This window comes from Centropristis striata, chromosome 7, assembly GCF_030273125.1.
Source record: "Centropristis striata isolate RG_2023a ecotype Rhode Island chromosome 7, C.striata_1.0, whole genome shotgun sequence".
NCBI lineage: Eukaryota > Metazoa > Chordata > Actinopteri > Perciformes > Serranidae > Centropristis > Centropristis striata.
The window spans coordinates 4,583,645-4,609,190 of record NC_081523.1 but is presented as its reverse complement, the minus strand read 5'-3'; the positions used below and the strand labels follow the sequence as shown (position 1 = coordinate 4,609,190).

General features: G+C 34.2%; 1 protein-coding gene across 3 annotated transcripts in view; it reads left to right on the top strand.

Moving 5' to 3' along the window:
• Nucleotides 1-25,546, top strand: part of slc4a4a (solute carrier family 4 member 4a) — a 99,805-nt gene that overhangs the window by 57,122 nt on the left and 17,137 nt on the right. For all 3 annotated transcript variants that reach the window (XM_059338152.1, XM_059338151.1, XM_059338150.1), the window contains 12 exons: nucleotides 3,761-3,918; nucleotides 6,325-6,412; nucleotides 8,208-8,362; nucleotides 11,230-11,340; nucleotides 12,134-12,308; nucleotides 12,397-12,530; nucleotides 14,120-14,394; nucleotides 17,939-18,009; nucleotides 21,494-21,679; nucleotides 21,773-21,886; nucleotides 23,309-23,470; nucleotides 25,324-25,502. In XM_059338152.1, coding sequence (XP_059194135.1) covers nucleotides 3,761-3,918; nucleotides 6,325-6,412; nucleotides 8,208-8,362; nucleotides 11,230-11,340; nucleotides 12,134-12,308; nucleotides 12,397-12,530; nucleotides 14,120-14,394; nucleotides 17,939-18,009; nucleotides 21,494-21,679; nucleotides 21,773-21,886; nucleotides 23,309-23,470; nucleotides 25,324-25,502 — 1,808 coding nt within the window. The remainder of the gene's footprint in view (nucleotides 1-3,760; nucleotides 3,919-6,324; nucleotides 6,413-8,207; nucleotides 8,363-11,229; nucleotides 11,341-12,133; nucleotides 12,309-12,396; nucleotides 12,531-14,119; nucleotides 14,395-17,938; nucleotides 18,010-21,493; nucleotides 21,680-21,772; nucleotides 21,887-23,308; nucleotides 23,471-25,323; nucleotides 25,503-25,546) is intronic.

Genomic DNA, 25,546 nt, shown 5'->3' with positions numbered 1-25,546 from the left:
ATCAGTTGATTGTTATTATTGGAATTTTTTTTTAAAAAAAGCAGCCTTCTCAGTACCTATGCTAAATCACAAATCGGTGTAAAAATCTGTGCAAAATTGGCAAAGAAAAGGTCTATTTTCATACCAGTTCAGAAATTTCACTATATTGGTCATCATATCTGTTATCAATACATCTTTCCCTCTAAAATTGACATTTGCAACATTTAAAATTCTTTATTGAGCATGATAGTGTTTTGAAAGTAAAAAAGGACTAAAAAAGACACAAAATGACTGAAAAAAGACACAAAATGACTAAAAAAGGACCAAAAAATACACAAAAAGACCAAAAAAGACACAAAGTGACCAAAAAAGACACAAAATGAGAAGACAGAATGACCAAAACACCCCACAGAAGACACAAAATTACAAAAAAAGACACAACAACAGGCAATTATGGCCAAAAAACAACACAAAAAAGTCACGAAACAAAATAGCCCGAGACTCCATAGAGTTAAGGTGAAAATGTCCTTCGTTTTCGTCTTTGTCAACTTTTTTCATACGTAAACCTTTTTGCCTTTTTCCCTCTAAAATGCCACATCAGTCAGACACTAGTTAATAACATAGAAAATTAAATAGGCTTCGTTGTTTCACCCAAGCTGACGCGTATCACAGAGCATGTGAAAGGCTTTTTATTGCAAGATGTGAGAATCAATAGTTGAACATTAAAACATAATAAAACGTCAACTTGTTTACCAATAATGTGGGAAGTCAGTTCTCTCTGTGTGCTACGCTCAGCTTAGAATTCACTATAAACCTTTACGTTCAGTTTATTAATTGCTCAAGCTGTATGAGGAGAATATACTAATATACAATTAAAACAGATGCTGACATTATATGAAGAACAGTGAAGAAAAATAACTTTTTTTTTTTTACAATTAACACTTGAAATGATGAAGGCACTTGCAAATGACAAGGTAGTACAAAATGTAAACCGTATATATATATATATATATATATATATATATATATACATATATATATATATACTAGTGCTGGGTGATATATGGATATAAAAGATATATCAATATTTTTTTAAATTTGATATGGAATTAGACCATATCGCATATATCGATAAAGTTAAAATTTGCACTGTGGTCCTTTATTTAAGATATTTTTTTTATTTAAATAGACACTTTATGGAGCTTTACTATAGGGTAAAGGTTCTCCCAGTTTTTGCAGTGCAACTACTTGTGCACTGCAAAAACTGAAATCTAAGTAAGCTGAAATATCTTAGATCAAGGGGATATATGCTTATTTTTTGTTTGATAAGATATTTCTTCTTAGTCAGCAGTTTTTATTTCAGACTGTTTCACTTGTTTGATATAAAGATTCCACGGCTTTTGCCTTATTTCAAGAATTTTGAGAAAAATATTCTACATACAGATAAAAATCTTTGTAGCTGTATCAAGAAAAGTTGACTAGTTTTTAGTCTGACTTTGCTGGTTTCAAGAAATATAATGCCTATCATATCATTATGTCAAGATGATGCTCGAGCATTTACTTATTATTAATTCAAGAATATTTTTCAACATATTGAGAAAATAGGTCACGTGTATTTCATTAGAATCAAGGAAAATGCACTTGTTATTAGTTACACTAATACACTAATTCTAAGGTATTTGTGGGTTCATTGAGATTAAATATTTTTACTTGTTTTAGAAAAAGTCTTGACAAGCCAAATTTTCTTGTTCCATTGGCAGATAACTTTGCTATTTTTAAGCAAAATACACATATTTTGTACTTTTTTCTTTGTTTTTAAGAGCAGACTTTTTGCAGTGTGACATGTCATATTTGACTTTGACTTTGACTGAACATTTGCTCTCACTTTGCCATAAAAATATCAGGATATATATCGTATATATATCGATATTCAGCCTAAATATATCGGGATATGACTTTTGGTCCATATTGCCCAGCCCTAATATATACCATTATTTTAGCGTTTCTGTCCAATTTCTATTGCAAATACAAGTACAAAGAGATAATTTTGCACCACATCATCCTGATTTAGCAGCAAACAGCAAACTTAGTGACTTCTTTTTTTAGTGAGATCCTCCAACACGTCAAACAAAACCTTCACACAACCTTCCACAATCTTTTTTGTTATGAGCTCCGTTTATAGATGGATTACTCATCACTGCAAGATTTATTTACACCAAGAACAGAAGCTGACAGCTTTCAGAAATCTCTTGTGTGATCATGAAGTTGCAACTGCAAGACAACTTAGCAAAGACATAATTTAAGGACTTTAACCCTCTGGAGTCCATCTATTTATTGAAAATACACATTTTATTTACAGTAATAACTTTATTTATATATGATATGTAGACAAGCTGAGAAAGCCAGTTAAAGTTCAATCATAGGAGCTTTCACAGTGTGACATTTATGTTTCTAGACCATTTTTAAAATGTGAATTTCCTCTCTACAATGAAAACTATTACTATTTTTAATTTACATGCAAATAGACTGTTTTGACACAAAATGACAAAAAAGGACACAAAATTACTAAAAAAGACACAAATTTTTTTAAAAAAAGACCCAAAACGACCCAAAAAAGACACAAAATCTCCAGAAAAAGACACAAAATTACAAAAAAAAAAGACACAAATTATTTTAAAAAGACACAAAATGACTAAGTATTTACAGTAATAACTTTATTTATATATGATATGTAGACAAGCTGGGAAAGCCAGTTAAAGTTCAATCATAGGAGCTTTCACAGTGTGACATTTATGTTTCTAGACCATTTTTAAAATGTGAATTTCCTCTCTACAATGAAAACTGTTACTATTTTTAATTTACATGCAAATAGACTGTTTTGACACAAAATGACAAAAAAGGACACAAAATTACTAAAAAAGACACGAAATTATTTTAAAAAAGACACAAAATTATTTTAAAAAAGACCCAAAACGACCCAAATTAGACACAAAATCACCAGAAAAAGACACAAAATTACTAAAAAAAAAGACACAAATTATTTTAAAAAGACACAAAATTACACTAAGTATTTACAGTAATAACTTTATTTATATATGATATGTAGACAAGCTGAGAAAGCCAGTTAAAGTTCAATCATAGGAGTTTTCACAGTGTGCCATTTATGTTTCTAGACCATTTTTAAAATGTGAATTTCCTCTCTACAATGAAAACTATTACTATTTTTAATTTACATGCAAAGAGACTGTTTTGTAGTTGTATTATTTATTTATTTTTTTGTCTGTTTTTGTGTGTATAAATGGTAAAAACATTTTTTTTTTAAATGGTACATTTCCATAGACACCTGTGTCTTTTGTTTGTATTTTGGGTTCCTGGCAGCTTTAAACTTTGTTAATTAAAATAAAATGAAAAATCAGACTGATAGCAAAGTTTGTGTGGAGAAAAAGGAGCCATGCATGTGATGTAAGGACAGACTGAAAGATGCTGAACAGAGACAGAAATTAATGCAGAGGAAGTTGACAAATTTGAACCAAAATCTCCTGGACTTCAGAGGTTTAATGTCCTTTTGAAGATAAAATGTTGACCCTGTGGAGCTCAGCAGGTCTCACCATCACCATGACAGAAAGAAATACAGACCTGGTGTTATTACTTCTGGTTTGGTATTTAAGCTAAATGAGATTGTCCACTTTGATATAGGTTGTTTAATCGGCCGTGTTGGGCAGCTTGCTGGTGTGAACGTAACATTTAACGTCTCCCGTTCTCCTCTTTTGTTACTTTCCAGCTGAGGAACAAGTTCATGAAGAAGTTGCCGAGAGACGCCGAGGCCTCCAACGTGCTGGTGGGGGAGGTGGACTTCCTGGACGCGCCGTTTGTGGCGTTTGTTCGTCTGCAACAAGCTGTGATGCTGGGAGCCTTGACAGAGGTTCCCGTCCCCACGAGGTGAGATTCATGTCTGAACTCTGGGAATTCATAAACAGGAGCTAAAGTTTAACGGAGGAGGCATCAGTCTGGGACTTTACATGGAGACAGTTGTTGTCTAGGTGCAACTCAGAGTGCCTTACACATTTACTTTAAGGTTTCATCACACTGACAGAAATCTGGGGGGAAAGGACTTAATGTGATAGAAAAAAATAGACATAAAAAGCACAAACATACTGTATATAAACGTAGTACACACCAGGTTTATTATAGTTCACGAAAACTAACAAAAAAACTAGACTTGAAAAAACATTTTTCTTAACTGAATTAAAAAACATATGTACAACATCAACAACAAGTTATAATGGCAAAAACAAAAATAACAATATAAAAACAAAAATATGAACATATAAAAACAATTATATGAAGTCCATTCCCCAGCACAATTATGTCTCAGAAATTTCTGGGTTGATGCCATTTGTGACACAGATTTGGTGCTAAATTAAATTGTTTTTTTGAAACCATTTGTTACAGATTTGGTGCTAAATTTACTGTTGTTTTTTTTTAAAAACCATTTGTTATGCAGATTTGGTGCTAAATTTAACTTTTTTATAAAACCATTTGTTACACAGATTTGGTGCTAAATTTAACTTTTTAAAAAACCATTTGTTACACGGATTTGGTTGTAAATTTAACTTTTTTAAAAACCATTTGTTACACAGATTTGGTGCTAAATTTACTTGTTTTTTTAAACCATTTGTTGCACAGATTTGGTGCTAAATTTAAAACAAATTTAAAACCCATTTGTTATTGCTAAGGAAATTATTTTAAAAAATCTCTCCAAAACACCACATTAAGACACCAGGACCTTGAGGAGCAACATAGAAACATCTAAGCTATTACTTGGTGTCAAAAACATTTTTGGAGATTTCTGCATTTTTGGAAGGTAGATGGTGATCACTTCTTCTGCTGCTGAGAAACCTTCTCATTGTCATTATATGTAGGAAATCCTCTGAATGCTCTAGATCTCTAGTGTGTGGTTGTAAAGTTTCATGAGGCTGAGATTATCCCAGATTGATCCCTACTGTCTGACTGTCATAAAGCTTCAATCATCTAGTTTCTATACTGTTGCTGTAACCAAGTAGCCATAAAGCAGTTTTATTCTCTGTCATACTGTTGAAATATTAACGGTTGTATATAGATAACAACATCCTTTAGGGTTTCTCTGCTGTGGTGACGTACCTAATGCGTCACCATTATGGCCCTTCTATAGTAAACAGTAAGGTTTTATTGTTATACTATACTGTGCTACAAAGTCTAACTGCAGTAACTACATGTTTGGTCGAAATTGAGTTATAACTAAAAATGAACTCCTTTATGTTTATGTTTTATCTTGTGACAAAGTTTTAGATTTCAATGTTGCTTTATTTCAGAGAAACAATACTGTGATACAGTGTAGCCTTGTATTTCTTCATTGTGTTGAATAGTGAAGACAAGAATAATAGAAATTATACGTTTATTTGAAAGGGAAATTATTATCTAGATCAGGGGTCTCAAACTCAAATTACCTGGGGGCCACTGGAGGCAGTATCAAAATGACCAAAAAAAGACACAAAATGACCAATAAAAAGACACAAAATGACCAAAAAAGTCACAAAATTACATAAAAGACACAAAATTACTAAAAAAAAGACACAAAATGACCCAAAAAAGACACAAAATTATGAAAAAATACACAGAATTACCAAAAAAGACACTAAATTATTTTAAAAAGACACAAAATGACAAAAAAATACACAAAATGACCAAAAAAAGACACAAAATTACTAAAAAAAGACACAAAATAACCCAAAAAATACACAAAATGACCAAAAAAAAAGACACAAAATTACTAAAAAAAGACACAAAATACACAAAACCGCAAAACCAGAGTGCAGTAGCTACATTTTTGGGGACAAAGGTTAAATAAATCATCATGATTTTTTTGCATAAAAATGACATCATCAATAAATAAGTGTCGTATCACTTACCTACCTATAACCCATTTGGCTGGCCAGTTAAAAAACGTTAAGAACTTTAAAGCAGTTTTTTACCCTTTGCGTAGTTACTGCAGTTAGCTTGTAAAGTGTAAAGTGTAGCTTGTAAAGTACCTGAATGAATGTCTGCTTCATGCAGCAGCCTCCCTGCAGCCACTATGTCTTTGTGCTTGTGCTTGGGAATGTGTCCTTGGCTTAGAAAGCTGTGAATAACACAGGTAAAGCTGCTTTTAACCTGAACTCTCATTTAACATTAATAAAACCAGACATGTGTAAATACAAGAGTGCTAATAATAACAACTTAAACTGCTTTGACCTGGATTTATACTCCTCTTAGAACAGTACAAAGAAAACAACATTGCCAATACAAATGATTGTGTTCCTTTTGCAGATTTCTGTTCATCTTGTTGGGACCCAAAGGCAAAGCCAAGTCGTACCATGAGATCGGCAGAGCGATCGCCACCCTGATGTCAGATGAGGTCAGACATCAGACATCATCACACATCATCCCTGTTATAGTTTAATGCTGACAGTGAAACATCATTCACATAATGCAACACGTCATTTTCAATCACAATATTCAGGCCTTGACGTCCAGCGTAATACTCTCGTGTTTGTGAACATATTACTGTTTGATTTTTGCTGACACTGTTTCAACTCTATGGTAATTATTTGAGCCGCATTTAACCCTTTGATGCACAACATGGGTCTAAAGTGACCCGACAGAGTTTTTATGTTCTATATCTTTGCCATAAATTATTTTCATCATTCAGAATTCCAGGTTTTCCTTAATTAGTTTGTTATGATCATCATACATCCTAATTTTCATGTTTTCCTTTATTCATTTTTTAATAATATTCCTTTTTGTGTCATTACCCTTTTAATGCACAACATGGGTCAAAAATGACCCATATCCATTTTTTAGCTAAGTAGCTTGCTAAGCTAACTACCTAGCTAACTTCGTGGCTAAGTATTTAGCTAAGTAGCTTGCTAAGCTAACTACCTAGCTAAGTATTTAGCTAAGTAGCTTGCAAAGCTAAATATTTAGCTAACTGCTTGGTTAAGTATTTACCTAAGTAGCTTGCTAAGCTAAATACTTAACTAACTTCTTGGCTAAGTATTTACCTAAGTAGCTTGCTAAGCTAACTACCTAGCTAACTTCTTGGCCAAGTATTTAGCTAAGTAGCTTGCTAAGCTAAATACTTAGCTAACTTCTTGGCTAAAGAGCTAGCTACTTAGTCAAATAGTTAGCAATGTAATAATACAAAAACTTTTTTTTCATAAAGTATGAGAAGGAAAAAATGGAAATAATTATATGTTATCAAAAACAAGATATTTAAAGAATACTTGGAATATTCAATCATAAAATAAGTTGATATCAAAAGCACAGAAACACACAGCAGCATTAATAACATGGGAAATGAATGCGGGTCATTTTTGACCCATGTTGTGCATTAGAAGGGGCTATGTTGTGGATCAAAGGGTTAATGACGTTGTTGTATTCAATGTTGGCATATAAGCATGTCATGTAACGTTCAGTCATTGAAAAAAATTATTAGACCACCCTTGTTTTCTTCAATTTTATTGTTCATTTTAATACCTGGTACAACTTAAGGAACATTTGTTTGGACAAATATAATAATAACAACCAAAATAGCTCATAAGAGTTTAATTTAAGAGCTGATATCTAGACATTTTCCATGATTTTATTGATAAAGATTTTGGTAATTATCAAGAAAACCATGGAAAATGTCTAGATATCAGCTCTTAAATCAAAAAGTCAACTGTCAGTATTGTATTGTCAGTTCTGCTACATGTGTACACATAGAACTGAAAGTACTTTTCTCTCAGAACCCTCGTTTAAAACAAATATACTCATACACATATACATACACAAGCTATATACAGAATAAAAATAAAATAAGCTCAACAAATATGCAGACTAAGCATATAAAAGGCAAAATATACAGGCTGAATAGTGAAAATGGTTGTGAAGTGTCTTAGTGTCGGAGGTGCAGTTCAGTTATTAGTGTCCTATGACATATTTTTGTTGTTATCATTATATTTGTCCAAACAAATGTACCTTTAGTTGTACCAGGCATTAAAATGAACAAAAAAATTAAGAATAAAGGCTGGACTAAATGACTGTATGATGTACAGTATTTGTATGATCCATTTATTAATCCTCAGATCTGATATTACGGTTCGCTGCTTTACTTTAACCGGCCTTTTTTTTCACGCCTGAATGCCTCGTCCCTCTCTGTCTGTGTTCAGGTCTTCCATGACATTGCGTATAAGGCGAAGGACAGACAAGACCTGCTGGCTGGCATCGACGAGTTCCTGGACGAGGTGATCGTGCTTCCTCCTGGAGAGTGGGACCCTGCCATCAGGATAGAGCCCCCAAAGTCCCTCCCTTCCTCTGACAAAAGGTCTGTCAACAAGCCACTGCAGGGCAAACACTGGTGGATAGAGTTCACATACAGCACTTCATCTGTGTTTCCCCTCCAGCAGTGTCCTCATGGTGATTTTGTTCCAAAATGAGGAAATGATTTTACTTTCTTGGGATAGTCTTCTTATAACTGGAGCATTATAAAAAGTGACAGTAGCCCAACAGTAACCTCTTGAGAGGCTTACTCGTTGTGATGTAGTGTAATACAAGTGGGCTGCTTATTATTCTGCTGGTTCTTTATCAAACCCAGTAATGCAAAGAAACAGGAAAAAAAAATAACCTGCACTACTACATGCATGCTTTAGCTGACACAAATTTCTAATTTTTTTCCCTTCATTTTTATTAATTCTTCTTTTCAAACTGAAAAATACAACATAAACAACAACAACAATGTAGGCTAGATGCATATATACATACACATACTCAAATACACACCATTATACAGATGTACATATAAACATATAGACATTTACACACATACAGTATATATAACCCTATACATATACACACATACAGTATATATAACCCTATACATATACACACATACAGTATCTATAACCCTATACATATACACACATACAGTATATATAACCCTATACATATACACACATACAGTATCTATAACCCTATACATATACACACATACAGTATCTATAACCCTATACATATACACACATACAGTATCTATAACCCTATACATATACACACATACAGTATATATAACCCTATACATATAATCAATCAATCAATCAAATTTTTATTCAAGACTCAGGGTCCATAGGAGACAGATATTAAAAACAGGAACAATACAAATAAATAAATAAATAACACAGCAGACAAAAATATGACAGAAACCAAAAAGTACAAAAAGATGATCTTCAGACCGACCAAAATAAACTGTTACGCCAGTGTCTCCAATATACTGAGGAGAGCCGGGTGGAGCTAACCTGAGGATTAGTAATGCATCTGCCCCGTCTAAGTAATAAGATAAATATCAGAACCAGTCGTTTTAATATTCAATAGGTATTTCCTTATATTATTTTGGTCCGAAAAAATAAGCGAGTAGGCTGAAGTAAACATGCTGATCTAGGCCTAAACCCTGGTACTGCACACTTTCAAATAAATTAATTTCTTTATATAGCCACTTAAAATCATATATATATATATATATATATATATATATATATATATATATATATATATTTATTATTTATTTATTTATTTATTTTTTCCAGGAAACCATTGTATATCAAACTATTTATACGAATTTTACGAATATACGAATTTCTATTACTCCCTCAAAGAAAACAAACAAACCAACAAATACCAACACCAAAACAATCCTCATCCAGTTTGTAACCTATACTTATTTAACATATCATTTTTCATAAGCCTTTTGAACTTAACAATTGTTGTGCATGATTTCATTTCATCGCTGCTTTTATTCCATATTCTCCTTTATTTGTAATGCAATGATACTTAGAATTTGTCCTCATCAGAGGTGTTTTCAGCACACACATACCTTTCAGGGCATGTGTTCTTACTCTCACATTCTTTTACAGTAATTCCTCATTTACAGGTGTCATATTATAAACAAAAGTAGGAAATGTTAAGCTTTAGAAGCAACTTAAAAGAAACTTTATGAACAGACATTTGGTAAGCATGTTTAAGAACAACTTTGTGGTAAAAAGAAAATATAAAAACAGAGAAAGCGAGTCGGTGAGTACAAGACTTTCTTGCATTAAACATGTAAGAGTTCACAGATCTGCACCTGTTCTGAATGCTGTGTGTGCACTAACTGCATTATGTTATAGTTGCAAAATCACTGAAGTGCGTCCAGCTGTGCTGCACAGTGTTCAATAATGAAAGAGCAGCTGTGGGTTTTATTTAAAGCTGCAGTTTTAGTCAGTAAAGCAGGAACATTTGAGCTGATCTATTAGGCTATTTGATCACATTTCAACATTGACTGACAACACAAGAAAAACACGCTGACACTGATCATGGCAGCTTAAATGCAATAAAACTACAACATCAGTAGATGTTTAAGGTGTTCAAATAAACCTATAATTATGTCATAAATCTGTTCATGTTTGTGAAGTATATTATGCTTATGTTTCTGAGTTTTTTAAAATTGTTTTTTCCTCCTTTCCTCTCCTCACGTTGTGCTGTATTTCTTTCTTTTCATCTCCGTCTTCCTGTCCTGTTCACCTCTATCATATTGTTTGTGTGTTTCTATACGTTACAAATACAATACAAATTTAATCAAAATCCAGATTTTGGCCTAATGGTTGTTGATTTTCATCGATGTCTTTGGCCAATAGTTTAAGCGTAATGGCGGTGAGATTCAAATGAATATTTAAAAAAAGATATAGTCACATCAGGTTGGACATTGAAGTGTTAATTTGATGAATTTGAATTCACTATATTTCTAAATATGCTATTGCTACACTTAATGGCAAAAATTGCACTGGTCTGTTGGACTTGAACAAAAATAAACAATATTTTTGTTGCTTAAGCGTATGTATTCAGTCATTATTCAATGCTATACTAAAAATCCATGTGAAAAAAATTACTTCTCACTGTTCTCAGGTCAAATATTTATATGCGATTAAAATGTGTTCCTCCTTTCCTCTCCTCACGTTGTGCTGTATTTCTTTCTCTTCATCTCTGTCTTCCTGTTCTCTGTCATATTGTTTGTGTGTTTCTATATGTTTTGGACGGGTTGATTGGCAAATTTCGTTGCACTACCCTGTGCATTGACAATAAAGGATTCTGATTCTGAGACCTGCATCAGATAAATGTGGTGCATGTAAGTATTAACAAAAAAAACCAACCTGTGTATTTCAGGAAAAACATGTATGCAGGAGGGGATTCTCAGATGAACGGAGATATGCCTCATGATGGAGGTCACGGAGGAGGAGGACACGCTGTGGGGGACGAGCTGCAGAAGACTGGAAGGTATGAAATCATTAAAAAGAAATGTAAATATTCTTAAGTAATGGTTTTTATAAAGGAGTAGTGATAGAGATATATTTATTTGCGTACCAAACATAAAGTGGACACAGAGCTTTGCATGACGGCTTTTGAACAATGTGAAGATATCCAGAGAAAATAAAAATGTAAAAAAGACTTTGCCTGTGGTCGAATTTTCTGCTCTGAAAAGTTGAGATTTGCACTTTACACTACATTTTAGATTCATGATTGATTTATATTTTGTTGAACGTTTTTTATTTATTTATACAGACTAAAAAAATCATATTTTCTATATATTTTTCAGTATTTTGTAAGAGATAGATAGATAGATAGATAGATAGATAGATAGATAGATAGATAGATAGATAGATAGATAGATAGATAGATAGATAGATAGATAGATAGATAGATAGATAGATAGATAGATAGATAGATAGATTGATTGATTGATTGATTGATTGATTGATTGATTGATTGATTACTTTATTCATCCCCGAAGGGAAATTTGGTTGTCACAGCAGTCCGGTATTCAAGTACAATAAAATACAATAGAATAAAATATTAAGGTAGAATAAATAAAAACAACAATAGAAAAAAACACAGAATACAACAAGGACACTTAAGAAGATCAGTTGGTAGGTAATATCGTCAAGAATATCGTTATCGCAAAAATACCCTTAAATATCGTGATAACCTTTTAGGGCCGTATCGCCCAGCCCTACTGTTGATCTCAGTACTCCACATTGTGTAAAACACTCTGTTTTTTCTCTGTTTCCAGGTTTTGTGGGGGTCTCTTACTTGACATCAAAAGAAAATTGCCTTTCTTTGTCAGTGACTTCACCGATGCAATTCACATTCAGGCCTTGTCGGCTATTTTGTTTATTTACTTGGGAACTGTGACGAACGCCATCACCTTCGGCGGTCTGCTGGGCGACGCTACAGACAACATGCAGGTCAGAAGGAGACTCGAGCCTTTTTCAACAGTTGAAATGTAGCGTTAACGTTGTGAAATGTCCCCTGACTGCTCCTCCGTGTGTCCAGGGAGTGTTGGAGAGTTTTCTGGGCACGGCCATCACCGGCGGGGTTTTCTGTCTGCTGGCCGGTCAGCCGCTCACCATCCTCAGCAGCACCGGGCCCGTCCTCGTGTTTGAACGGCTGCTCTTCAACTTCAGCAGGTGAGTTCTTCAGTCTGTTGGCCACAAGGGTCGGCTGATCATGTGTCCTGTTTGTAAACCAAATCCAGATTTTGGCCTTATGGTTGTTGTTAAAAAAAGTATACATCAGAGAAATTTAATTTAGCCTGCATTTTTGTCATTATAAGTGTGTTATTCTGCGCTAAATACATTTTTGAGTTGTTCACACTAGCCATGGTAGCTTTTTCCTGAGTATCTTTTGTAAACTTCAGTGTTTCCCCTACCATTATATTAGCTGCCCACCCCACTTCTCTGTTGCAAAACTATTCCAGCATGATAGAGAGACGCCTGAATGCCTCCCTGTCTGTATCAGTCCCGCCCCCACATCATCTCTACTAAACTAAATACCATCCACCTTCTTTCAGTTCTTCAGTCTGTTGGCCACAAGGGTCGGCTGATCATGTGTCCCTTTTGTAAACCAAATCCAGATTTTGGCCTTATGGTTGATGATTTTCATCAACGTCTTTGGCCAATAGTTTTAGGGTTGTGGCGGTGAGATTCAAATTAGAGGTCGACCAAAACATCGGCCGGCCAATATATCAGGCCAATATTTGTGTCTTTTACTTGTATCTGCAACGGCGGATACGTGCATGTGTTTCCTTTTTTTTTTTTTTAAACATGTGTTTATTAGATTTTTGTTTGCAGATTACAGCTAGTCAAACAAGACATTATTACATGCAACAAAGCAAACTTTTTCTCCCTATTCTCCCTCCCATCCCCTCTTCCCCTCGCCAAATAAGTATAAGAAAAACACAGTAAACCTATAAAAAAAAAAAGATTTAAATAAAGCAAAAATTAAATACAAATAAATAAATAAATAAAAACAATAAATAAAAGTAAGTAAAAAAAAATACATACATAACAATAAAGAAAAAAAACCCACAAAACATATATATATATATATATATATATATATATATATATATATATATATATATATATATACACATTTATGTGTTTCCTTTTAATTTAATTTAATCCAAAACTTATTTAAACACAAAACACAGTTAAATATGAAGATTACTGTGAAAACTAACCTCATGCCTCTTCGGGGGCTAAAACATAAAACATTGAACTCCTTGACGTTATCTTTACAGTATAATGTCACGTGAGTTAGTTTTAAGATTGACAGGAAGTCTCTGTTCGTCCTTTCAAATAAAAGTGTTCGTTATCAAAACAGGCTTTTGCACAGTACTGAATGTTTAGCTTTTATTTTGCCCATGTATGCATGTTTTATACGTACTGGAGTATGTATTAAAACGTAGCGATTCATTGATTGTTAATGTTATAGATAATCGAGTTGGCAGGTTTCTTCCAAACGCCCATCCCTATTATGAACAAAATTTTTGATTGTCAGGGGCCACAAAAAGATGTTACAAGTTTTTGTATTCTTGAAATATGACTCCTTCTCTTAAAAACATTGGCTTTTTTTCCTCAAACAATTGCCCCTTTATTCCCATAGTATTACGGATTTTGCTTAAAATATAACAACTTTATTCTCAAAAGCTGTAGACTTATAGTCAGATATTCCTATTTCTGAATATTTGTTTGTGTGTTTTTCCTGCGTACAGAGATAATAGCTTCGACTACCTGGAGTTCCGCCTGTGGATCGGCCTGTGGTCGGCGTTCTTCTGCCTGGTGCTCGTGGCCACTGACGCCAGCTTCCTGGTTCAGTACTTCACGAGGTTCACGGAGGAGGGATTCTCCTGTCTCATCAGCTTCATCTTCATCTACGATGCCTTCAAGAAGATGCTCAAACTGGCTCACTCCTATCCCATCAACTCAGACTTCACCATGGAATATGTCACGCAGTACGACTGCCTCTGTATGGCCCCTGCTGTTCTAGGTGAGATATTGTTTGAACACACCCATAAAACCCCTTTTTTTTGGTTAAAACAAAAATACACCCTTTATCGTAGAAAGAAACTCTAAAAACAAGCATTATCGTCAGAATTTGAGCTTTCCGACAGTCTTTGAACGGATCATTGGTTATGAATGTTTCCGTTAGAAAAAGTAACAAAAATGAAGCTTAAAATTGGAATATTCCTTTCAAAATCACTTTATTCTACATGTCTGATTTAAAACATTGCTGAAAATAAACCATTTGGAACAACCAAATCCTGTTAAAAACATTCAATTCTGCTCCTCAGCGCAACTAGGAAGCTATGATTGGTTCTGCTGAGATGAACGGTCACGTGACAAATCTGTTTACACAGAGCTAAGAGGAGAGGACAGGAGAGGCTGTAAAAATGCTAATAATTCAATATGTAGAATATAATAATTTCCCCCCAATACTCTGGAGACTTTTGGGCACTTGGAAAAGTGTTGTATGTATAAATTCCATTTTATTCCAATTTTTAAAAAATTATTCACCGGAGAAATTGATTTTAACCTGCGTTTTTGTCATTGTGTCATTATAAGTGTGTTATTCTGCGCTAAATACATTTTTGAGTTGTTCACACTAGCCATGGTAGCTTTTTCCTGAGTAGCTTTTGTAAACTTCAGTGTTTCCCCTACCATTATATTAGCTGCCCACCCCACTTCTCCGTTGCAAAACTATTCCAGCATGATAGAGAGACGCCTGAATGCCTCCCTGTCTGAATCAGTCCCGCCCCCACATCATCTCTACTAAACTAAATACCATCCACCTGTCCGGGCCGGTCCCAGGTGATTCAAACCATCCAAACACACTGCTGCATACGCCGTTAGGTTAGCATTAGCTGACAATTAAAGTGGTTTTAATCACAAAAGGCTAAACGGTCTGAATGACTTCCTGTCGCTAAACACATGCTGCTTTCAAAATAAGAGCACAGTGTGTTAACAGAAAGTCCTTGAAAAGTGCTTGAATTTGACCACTGAAAAAGTGTACGAACCCTGTAAAAAGTAGCGAGGAACACTGAGTTTAATTTGAGTAGAGGAGTGAAAGAAAAAGTCAGTGTTGAAGAGGGGGAGGGAGGCGTTATTACAGCTTTATGGGCTGCTGAGTTTTACTCTCTGTCTTGTTGTGGCACAGACGACCAGATATTTCTATGGTGTGATGGTTACAAGATTTTTGGTCGTTGTTGTTGTTAAGAAGTAAACAAGTGCTGTTGATTAAATATGACACAGCATGCCTCCTTATTTTCTCTTTTCTGATGGAGGATGGAAAATGAAGAATCACTGGTAATCCCCTGCTGCTTTCAAAAATATCTCCCCCAAAAACACACACACACACACACACACACACACACACACACAAATATGCAGTTCCTCATGCCGCTCCACACAGAGAGCAGTGCATACCAGGAAAGGGGGAACAACAGATGCTTACTTTCGACGAGTGAGCAGCTGACACATCATCAAAACAGACTGTTAACACAGACAGTAAATCAGGGAAACTCCTGGCTGCTGATTTTGCTCCATGAATGGAAATATTGGTCAGGCTTTTTAACCCTTTGATGCACAACATGGGTCAGAAATGACCCGCATTCATTTCCCATGTTATTTAATGCTGCTGTGTGTTTGAACATCTTTTTTTAAATTATTACAACAGATCATTATATCCATTTTTCCTTTTATACTTTATGAAGAAAAATAGTTTTTGTATTATTACATCAAGTTTACACACATGGGTCAAAAATGACCTTGTGTATTAGAAGCGCTGTGATACAAAAAGTGATTCACTGAATTAACAATTTGAGTATATGTGTAACTATGTTTGTCTTATTTTGAAGGTTTAACTTTAAAAGAGTTGTTAGAACCACCAGATTACATTGGAAAATCACATATTTTAACATTTGAGACTTATTAGAGCCACCAAATAATAATTTCCATTGGAAAAATACCAATGTAACATATTTGTGACTTCTTTGTCAGGTTTTAAATTGATGACAACATATAAACACCTTCTAATGCACAACATGGGTCGAAAATGATCTTGTGCATTAGAAGCGTAGTGATAAAAAAAAGGGGTTTTATTCAAAAAGTAAGAAATGAAAACAAAAAATTAGGATGTATGATGATCAAAAACAAGTTATTTGAGGAAAACCTGCAATACTGAATGATGAAATTAATGTATTGCAAAGATATAGAATATAAAAACTTAGTCGGGTCACTTTAGACCATGTTGTGCATCAAAGGGTTAAGTAAAAAAAGCAAAAGTAGAGAGATGGCAGAAAGATGCAACAAAGGTCACCAGCAGGACTTGGACGTGTGGACATCGTGGTTCACAGTCTGTGTGTTCACTGATCCACAGCGTCGGCCCCACAGCGACCTCGCTTTTAATTGGATTGTTATGAAATTTGCTGCAGACACACTGAGATTACCTAACACGCTAAATGTGGGCATGACCTCATGATAGTTACACTTATGTTGGAAATACATGCTGAGTGAACATGTGAACATGCATGTTGTATTTAGATGTGTTTCGCCATTGACTATTTTAAATATACAGTTAAAAAATCCGCCTTTTTCACTTGTTTTTTTTCCAGTTTAAGGCTTTTTCTCAAGTCCCCTCTCTTAATTTTAACATCCTCTTTCTGCTTTTTAATACTATTTTTTTTTTTTTTTACTGTGACATTGATTTTAACATGTTAGTTGTTTCTTTACTTTAATTTTGTTTTTATAATATTGGTTGTTTGAGCCGTTCTCTCTCTATTGCTGTGTTGTATTTCATAATGTTTTGTTACCATTTATGCTTCTTTTACTTCTTTAATTAACTCTGGTGGTGTGTGTTCATGCCATTTTATTGACCAAAGTTTGAGCACAAACTGCTTCCATTCCAACAAAGAGTTTCATAGGGTCATTTTCCTAAAAAACTGGTAGTATGTAGTTTGTTCTGCGGATTATTGCATAGTCTTATTTCTGCCAAGCAGGTCATGTTTATAGCTCAGTTTATTTGTTTGTCTGCAGGATTACAGAAAAACTACTGGCCTGATTCTTATGAAACTTCAAAATTTGATGTGGCTATATTCATTATTTCTAATTTCGGGACATTGCGAGATTGGGCATTTGTGCTGGATTCATGTGGTGTCTGAATTAGCGAAAAAATTAGTTCCTGACTGGGAAACTTCTTGTGATTAAAAGTGCCACTGCTGCATCTGAAAGAAAAAAGTTGACAAAGAACACTAAGGGGTTAATCACTTCTACCTGTATTGTCTAGATGAATAGAAACCATTTTGGGTCAAATCGTTTTTTGTTTTTTAAAAAATTTGCTTTATATAAAATTATTATGACCTAAATTACATTTCACTAAACACATTGGCATTTAACTCAAAGCACGACTAAACGGGAATACAGTTGAGTATTCACTAAATGGTTTTAAGACAAAGGTTTGTTGCTTTGGAAACGTGTTTATTGTTATACATTACTAATTGAAACTTACTGATGCTTTGTTTTGTTGTATTTTGCAGAAAACAGTACAGACATCATTGGTGATCCTTTAGAGGGAACTTCAGTCTGGTACTGGAACAACACAGATCTGGTGAGTCTTTTTATTATCGTCCTCTGACGAACAAAAGGGATTTTTAATCATATTTGACACTTTTCTACTGATATTTGTCCTGAATGTCAGAAATAATTCTTATTGTTATGTGATTTGTCATCAGTGGTTGAAGAAGTACTTTTACTTCTCGGTATATAAAAAAACTCTGTTGAAAGTAAAAGATAATAATACTTAAGTAAAAATAGTATTAAAATGATAAAAGTTTGAGCATCAAAAATACTTAAAGTACTAAAAGTTAAAGTTCTCATTCTGCAGAATCGACTGTTTCATATACTGAAGATTGTATCACTGGATAATAATAGGTAACGCATTAACAGATCTGTTGCTTTTAATGTACCTTAATCTATAATAAAACAATAATAATGTATTCGATTATTGAGTGTCCTTGGAAAAAGCACATTCGGGCTTATTCTTATTTCGTTTCTTCCGTGTTTTTTTTTGGTCGACTACTCCTCCCACAGTTTTTGTCGCACATACACTAAAAAGGAATGAAATCGACCCGCTCGGCCATGACAAGTGTGTGATGACTTTCTCTAAGGGTTTCGGCAAACAGTTTTCAAATATATTCTGCAAAAACACGCTAAAAAAATCCTCCCAATGCTACCTTATGAAGAGGCTAGAGTGGGTGACATCATCGCTAGGCTGGAATGGGAGAGAAAAATTTGTGAGGAAAGCCAGTTTCTTCTGATCGCTCTAAAAAAAACAGCTTCTTAATTTTTCTTTCACAAAACACATATGTAGACGTTCAGGAAGAACTCAGGATGCTCAAAGTGAAGTCGGCTATATGATCGGAGCTACGGTTTGGACAAAAATGCTTTCTGTTCGAGGGAAACTTTATGCCGTTTTTGTCTCTATCTCAGTGGCATCAAATGTCACCAGAACAGCTGTGAACAGACAGACTTGTTGAAAGATTGATCTGTCACAAATCTCAGCAACAGTAGACTCTTGACTCTTCCAGCCCATAAAGAATTCAGAATAATGAATTCAAAAAAATTAAAATCATACAACTAAAACGATATTAAGCACAAACAAAACATTAAAAATAATCTCTGTGCATTCTGCTGCCCAAAAATAGGCAAAGCATTTAAGACAAACTTTCACACAAGGCACATTTCAAAACACGTGGCAGATGTAGCACCTTCTTGCACTTCTTTCTCTCCAGTTTAAAAAACGTGTAAACGTCTCGGCAGTGTCAATAATTAATGGGTGAGAGTCACGGGTCAGAGTCAAGCGTGTTTGACTCTGACCCGTGACTCTGACTTTAGAAATTTTCTAGTTTAAATTTTTGTTTCACTAATCTGATTCTGTAAAACAGCTAATGTTGTCAGAAAAATCTCTTGTTGTAAAAGTATAAAGTACAACTTTGAGGTACTTTGTATAATAATTAGGGCCGGGACTTGATTAAAAAAATTCATCTAATTAATTAGAGGCTTTGTAATTAATTAATCAAAATTAATCGCATTTTAATCGCATATAAATATTTGACCTGAGAACAGTGAGAAGGAATTTTTTTCTCATGGATTTTTAGTATACCATTGAATAATGACTGAATACATAAGCTTAAGCAACAAAAATATTGTTTATTTTTGTTCAAGTCTAACAGACCAGTGCAATTTTTGCCATTAAGTGTAGCAATAGCATATTTATAAATATAGTACATTTTATAAATCCAGGTAGCCTATAGGTAGGTAGACCTTCTGTAAACTAGAATACTTTGGTTTTTGAAGTAAAACACAACCCACGCTAGCTACCACGCTAGCCGCTAGCTGCTATATGTTTAGCATTGAGGTGATACTTGAGGCTGGATGTGCTGCTATGGTGATATGTGAATTCCTTGTTGCCTAGCAACACAACCATGCTCTTATGGACGCTTCCATCCGTTGGTTTTTAGTAACTAAATGTCCCATCATCCACGGGGCCAACCAAAGGTCTCATCAGCTTCTTCCTTCATGTTCACTGTGGTTTGTTGTTGTCTCAACTCATCAACGCTAGTTGGTGCTCCAGTATAATCGGTCCTCCTGAAACTCATCCAGTGAGAAACGTTCCGCGGTGCAAAAATAAGTGAGATTAAAATGCGTCAATTTTTTAAACGCATTTTTGTGTAATTAATTAATCTTAATGAACGCGTTAAAGTCCCGGCCCTAGTAATAATTGACTTAATAAATGTCCTTATAGTCTATCGTCCTGCTGTATTCTGTCCCTGAACTATCGCTCTGATATTCTGTCGTGTTTGTGTGTATAAATGTTCAAACTGAAGGTCTTTGGTCTGAATGCTGCTAAAAGTTCTTTGACAATCTTGAAAAGATTTATTGGAATTGGGTCACAAATCACATACCACAAACCACAGCTGGTGAGATAAAGAGAGAATTAAAGAAGACGGTTCCACAATGTGACAAGAGAGAATTAAACAGTCTGATAAGCACATTGTTTCCACTTCGAGGTTATTGTGACACGAACTCTGCTTGTTTTTACCTCCGATGAGCCTCAGACCTTCACTGGTTTTCAGTAAACAGTCGCCTCTTCTATCAGAATCTGTGACAGCTTCGGATGGACGCTCAGTAGGATTTTCTAATTAATAATTTCTTTATTTATTTTATTTTATCAGCTTTTCAAGAAACATAAGTGTTGCATTAATACATTAATATAAAAACATACCCAAGAGAACTAAAAAGAACTAAAAAATACAGTGCAAAGTTTAATTTAATGCAAAGTAAAAATGCATAAAAAATATAAATGTAATAAATTAATTAATAAAAAAAAGTAAAAATACATTAAAATTGTAAAAAAAAGTTATTAAAAAACAAAACCGTTTATCCTTTAGTTCTTTATTTATGTTATTAAAAGAATAGTTATTGTTAAAGTAAATACAAATAAAATACATTAGCAGGTAGGTAGAAAACCACTATGGGCTTGTCTAAAAACTTCACATAATTGAGCTGAAAAATATACAAATATGTACATATAAAAACTTAAATAATAATAATAACAATAATAATAATAAACAAATAACAAAGCAACACTTTTAGTAATAATAATAGTAATGGCAGCAACAGTATATGTATATAATTATAATAATAGTAGTAATAATAATCATAATAATCATAATAATACCAACATAGCAATGTGTCATATATTTAGCCTGTGCAGGGTATATTATATGTAAAACATGTATATTTATATACATACACATACACACAAGATATGATTAAATATGATACATTGTACCTGCATTATATATGCATTTAAATACTTGACTATACAATAGATAATATACTAAGAGTAAAATAATATGTAAATACGTATTAATATGATATATAATATAAATATGATTTATACACATATCACATAAGTATATGTTCCAGTATTTGGAGTGTTGAACAGCTGCACGGTGCAGAAAGTGACAGTAGATTTAGTTCAGTTTAGTTTCTCTATAATCTCGCTGCTCTTTGTTTCCTCGGTGCAGCCGATGAACGCCACGTGGTCGTCCCTCACCAAGACGGAGTGTTTGAAGTACAAAGGCGAGCTGGTGGGGAAGGCGTGCGACTTCGTCCCCGACATCACCCTCATGTCCTTCATCCTCTTCTTCGGCACCTACACCTGCTCCATGTGTCTGAAGAAGTTCAAGACCAGCCAGTTCTTCCCCACCACGGTGAGTCCGCCACGCTGAGATGATGATCCACCAGAGGAATAAAGTTACACAGAACAAAGGTGTTAACGAGTGTTTGTGTTCACTTTGTCCCAGGTGAGGAAACTCATCAGTGACTTCGCCATCATCCTGGCCATCCTCATCTTCTGTGGAGTCGATATCCTCGTCGGAGTTGATACTCCCAAACTTATTGTGCCAAGTGAATTCAAGGTGAGTCCCTCTCTCTCTCTCTGCCTCTCAATAGCTCATTAAAGGTTATAATAGTTTTGGATTTTTCATCAGTTTTAGTTTTAATTTCGTTGTGAATTTTTATTTTCAAATTCAGTTGGTTTTAGTTAGTTTTTAGAGTGAGTTTGCTAGTTTTAAATAGTTTTTATTTTTTGAAAATGCTTAGTTTTAGTTTAGTTTTTACTAGTTTTAGTTTTTTTGTAATGGGCTATGTGTTGGTTGTGAGATTCAAAGAGGTCATAATAAATTTTGCCTTCATTTCCTTTGGTTTATCCATTTTAGCCTCAACGAGGTTATTAACTCTTAAAGTTCCAGGTGTTTTGAATTTTGGTTTGAGTGTAGACTAGGGTTGTCAAAAGTATTGATACTCAAAAAAGTATTGTTACTAAAACGCTGTATCCGGACACAATACTAATTTTCAAAAGTATCGAGTATCTGAAGCTTGTTATCATAGTTGCAGTTTCTTTTTGCATAACTGATTTTTATTATAAATATTTAATCTGTGGTTCTGTTAATTTTTACATGTTGCATTTTTCTTGTTAATAAAAATATTTCTGTTAAATTTTGGGGTCTTTGTTTTTATCCTGGTGGTATCGAGTATCGAATATTTTCCTGAGTATCAGTATCGAGTTGGTAATTTTAGTATCGTCACAACCCTAGTGTAGACATCCCAGTCTCAATAAAATAGAGAGTCTCTTGAAATGAGGCCTAATTTTGTATATTTGACTAAAATTGACCAATAACAATGAAAAAAATATGAAAATTATATATTTTTTGGTCATGTTGCCTTAAAAGGTGAAAAAAAGTTGGTAATAATTTTTTTCTACATGTCCTAAAACCAGTCTAATGTCATGGGGTCCTTTTTGACTGTAAAAGATGCAACATTTTCTGTTTGTGTGTTTGGAACTAGGCTTGTCACGATACTAAGATTTTCAACACGATACCGATACCATTTTCGATACCACAAGGATAAAAACAAAGACCCCAAAATTTAACAGAAATATTTTTATTAACAAGAAAAATGCAACATGTAAACATTAACAGAACCACAGGTTAAATATTTATAATAAAAAACAGTTGTGCAAAAAGAAACTAACTATGATAACAAGCTTCAGGTCTGAGGTAGTGCACAAAATAAATAAATACAATAAACAATAACAATTAGAGCAATATTTTGTATGCTGTGCACAATATTAGGCAAGCTTGATAAGTCAACTTTTCTCTGCTTCATTCTGGGACTTCACAAGAGAAAATAACACTTTTCATTGATACTTTTAAAATGAGTATACAACGTTTTAGTATCGATACTTTTTTGAGTATCGATATAACTCTATTTGGAACAAACACCTCTCTGCTCCGTCTCGTTGACAACATGTTGAAGCTTCCGTCTTCCTGCGTTCACAGCCAACGAGTCCTAAACGCGGCTGGTTTGTGCCCCCGTTCGGAGGAAACCCCTGGTGGGTTTACCTGGCCTCGGCTCTCCCCGCCCTGCTGGTCACCATCCTGATCTTCATGGACCAACAGATTACCGCCGTCATCGTCAACAGGAAGGAGCACAAGCTGAAGGTAAACATCGAACCTTACAGACAAACATGTATTCTAAAGAAGAGGTCACTTGTGTTTTTGTACGACACATCTGGCTGTTTTCAGAACATGAACAGAACGTTTTCTCTGCAGTAAAAAGAGTATTTCTCGTCCTGTTTGTCTGGTTTGATTTATGTGAAGTGAGGTTTTATGCCTTTCCCACAACATAGTGCAGTTTGTACAGGACACTGGCTACATTCACACAGTAGTTAAATATTGTTGTCATTCTTCTCGTGGGAGTGAGAGATGTTTCATGCCAGTGACTGAACACAGTTTGGTTCAAAAAGCAACCGCTTGAAATGTTCTGAGAGTCACTGCTGCAGCTGAGTTCAGCGGTGTGACTCTAAAGATGGTGGTGAATCATTTCAGAGGACTTCTGGGGTCGGATTCACAAAAATGTTCTTAAGATGAATCCGGCCCCAGATCCTCTTCTGCTACTGTATTAATTAGCATATCATAATATCAAACTATAAAAGAGCTGTTTGACTGTCTGCAGCCAGCCGTGCTCTGATTATTCCTGAGGATGTACATAAATACAGCTGCATCTCAATACATTAGAATATGATGGAAAGTCCATTTCCAGTAGTTCAAGTCAAACAACCCCAACCAAGTATTGAGTCATATAGATGACATACTTTTCAGAGGCCAACATTTACATATTAAACATACTTTACATCATCTTCTCTTTTATTTATTTATTTGCTATTATTTATTAGTCTCTCTCTCTCTCTCTCTCTCTCTCTCTTTCTCTCTCTCTCTCTCTCTCTCTCTCTCTCTCTCTCTCTCTCTCTCTCTATATATATATATATATATATATATATATACAGTACAGGCCAAAAGTTTGGACACGCCTTCTCATTCAATGTTTTTCCTTTATTTTCATGATTATTGACATTGTGATTCATCAAAACTTTTAATGAACACATGTGGAATTATGTACTTAACAAAAAAGTGTGAAATAACTGAAAACATGTCTTATATTCTAGTAAGCAAAGGGTGGTTACTTTGAGGAATCTAAAATACAAGACATGTTTTCAGTTATTTCACACTTTTTTTGTTAAGTACATAATTCCATATGTGTTCATTCATAGTTTTGATGCCTTCAGTGAGAATCTACAATGTAAATAGTCATGAAAATAAAGAAAAACGCAGTAGGTGTGTGTCCAAACTTTTGGCCTGTACTGTATATATATATATATATATATATATATATATATATATATATATATTATATATTATTTATTTTTTATTATTTTCATCTTTTTTATCTAGCTTTATTACTTGTTATTATTATTATTTATGTTTTTATTTTTTTATTTTTTACCTTACTTTATTTTTATTTATTTTATCTACTTAATTTCTAACCTGCCTCCAGTGTTTTTTCACTGCTCTACGTTGAGATGGTGCTTCCTCAGCAGAGGCTGTTTGCTTGTTTTTATTATTATTAATTTATTTTCCCCCCCTTTTTTATGTGAAGCACTTTTTGTTACATTTCTTTCTATGACAAGTGCTATACAAATACTTCAATACTACAATCAACTTTTATTGATTGATAAAATTGATCTTTTGTGATATTAACATTTTTTTGAGACACTGGTCTTCATTAAATGTAATCCATAATCATTATAATTAGAATAAATTAAATAAATTCAGACATTAAATGTTTCATTCTATATGGAATGTAATGGATCTATATAATGTGTTATTTCCACTTTTTGAATTGAATTACTGACATAAATAAACGTTTCTCTGATATTCTAATGTATCGAGATGCACCTGTACATACTATGCTTGACCTTTGACCTTTTGACCTCCTGTTTGTTTTTGTGTCCCAGAAAGGAGCAGGTTACCATCTGGATCTGTTCTGGGTGGCCGTCCTGCTCATCGTCTGCTCCTTCATGGGTCTGCCGTGGTACGTGGCCGCCACCGTCATCTCCATCGCTCACATCGACAGTTTGAAGATGGAAACGGAGACATCGGCTCCTGGAGAGATGCCCAAGTTCCTGGGAGTCAGGTGAGAATCAGCCAACAGCTCTAATAGTTAAAGATATTAATTAG